Genomic DNA, 1,204 nt, shown 5'->3' on the forward strand with positions numbered 1-1,204 from the left:
TGCCCAGTGTAACCCAGCCACACTGTGGGCACTGGATCACTGCCCAGCGTAACCCAGCCGCACTGTGGGCATTGGATCACTGCCAGTGTAACCCAGCCGCACTGTTGGCACTGGATCACTGCCCAGTGTAACCCAGCCACACTTGGGGTATTGGGTCACTGCCCAGTGTAACCCAGCCATAGTGTGGGCACTGGATCACTGCCCAGTGTAACCCAGCCGTTGTGTGGGCACTGGATCACAGCCCAGTGTAACCCTGCTACACTGTGAGCACTGCCCAGTGTAACCCAGCCGCACTGTGGGCATTGGATCACAGCCCAGTGTAACCCAGCCGCACTGTGGGCACTGGATCACTGCCCAGGGGTATGGACTGGATGAATAGAGAGCAGTTGTTCCCGTTAGCTGAAGGGTCAATGAGAAGTGGGCATCATTTTAAAGTGAAAGGCAGGAGGTTTAGAGGGGATTTGAGAAACTTGTTGCCTCCCCACAGGGTGGTGGGGTCTGGAGCACACTGTCAGGGAGAGTTGTTGAGGGAAGAAACCTCACAACCTTTAACAAGTACCTGGATGAACACTGGAAACCTCATAAGGTTCAAGGCTATGGGACTCGTGTGGATTCAGTTTGTTAGTCAGTGCAGAGTCGATGGGCCGAAGGGCCTCTTCTGTACTGCACCATTCTATGATCAGCAGAATGGTCGGCACTGGAACACACCATAATGTAAGCCAGTGCCAATGTGTGTGCCCAGCGGGTCTCCATGCCCCTGTTTTGCTGATCTGGCCCATGTGGAAGGTGAGACCCCCAGCCCCTCCACATGCCTGTGCTTACCTGGGGCTGTGGTTTAACGTGCTGCGATGTCAGCACCAGCCGAAGGAGGTTATGGGGGAGCTCGAGACGGTGGAAATACCAAACCAGGTTCCAGAATATTATGGGATGGTTGTCAACGAATTCTGCCTGGGACAGCACCGAGTCTCCCTCGTTCTCCATCAGGCTCTCCAGCTCCTTCCTCAGCACCAAGGGGCTGACGTAGGCCACCCTGACTCGCTCTGGGCTCAGCTCCTGACGCCAGGCTCTCAGCCAACTCTACCTCGACAAACCAGAAATCCACAGGGTAGCACCCAACCACATCCCCTCCACCACCTCACCAGCTGCAGGAACAGGTTCGGTTTTCCCACCCCCTCGCCCCAGGGACATACCACCAACCCACCCC

At 56.3% G+C, this 1,204-nt stretch overlaps 1 protein-coding gene across 1 annotated transcript in view; it reads right to left on the reverse strand.

Moving 5' to 3' along the window:
• Positions 1-1,100, reverse strand: part of LOC125482348 (DENN domain-containing protein 4B-like) — a 3,063-nt gene extending 1,963 nt beyond the window's left edge. The window contains exon 1 of the mRNA XM_048594404.1: positions 823-1,100. Within this exon, the coding sequence (XP_048450361.1) occupies positions 823-981 (159 nt within the window). The 5' untranslated portion in view covers positions 982-1,100. The remainder of the gene's footprint in view (positions 1-822) is intronic.
• Positions 1,101-1,204: the final 104 nt, after the last annotated feature.

The sequence above is a fragment of the Rhincodon typus genome, unplaced genomic scaffold, assembly GCF_021869965.1.
Source record: "Rhincodon typus isolate 14 unplaced genomic scaffold, sRhiTyp1.1 hic_rhity00009047, whole genome shotgun sequence".
NCBI lineage: Eukaryota > Metazoa > Chordata > Chondrichthyes > Orectolobiformes > Rhincodontidae > Rhincodon > Rhincodon typus.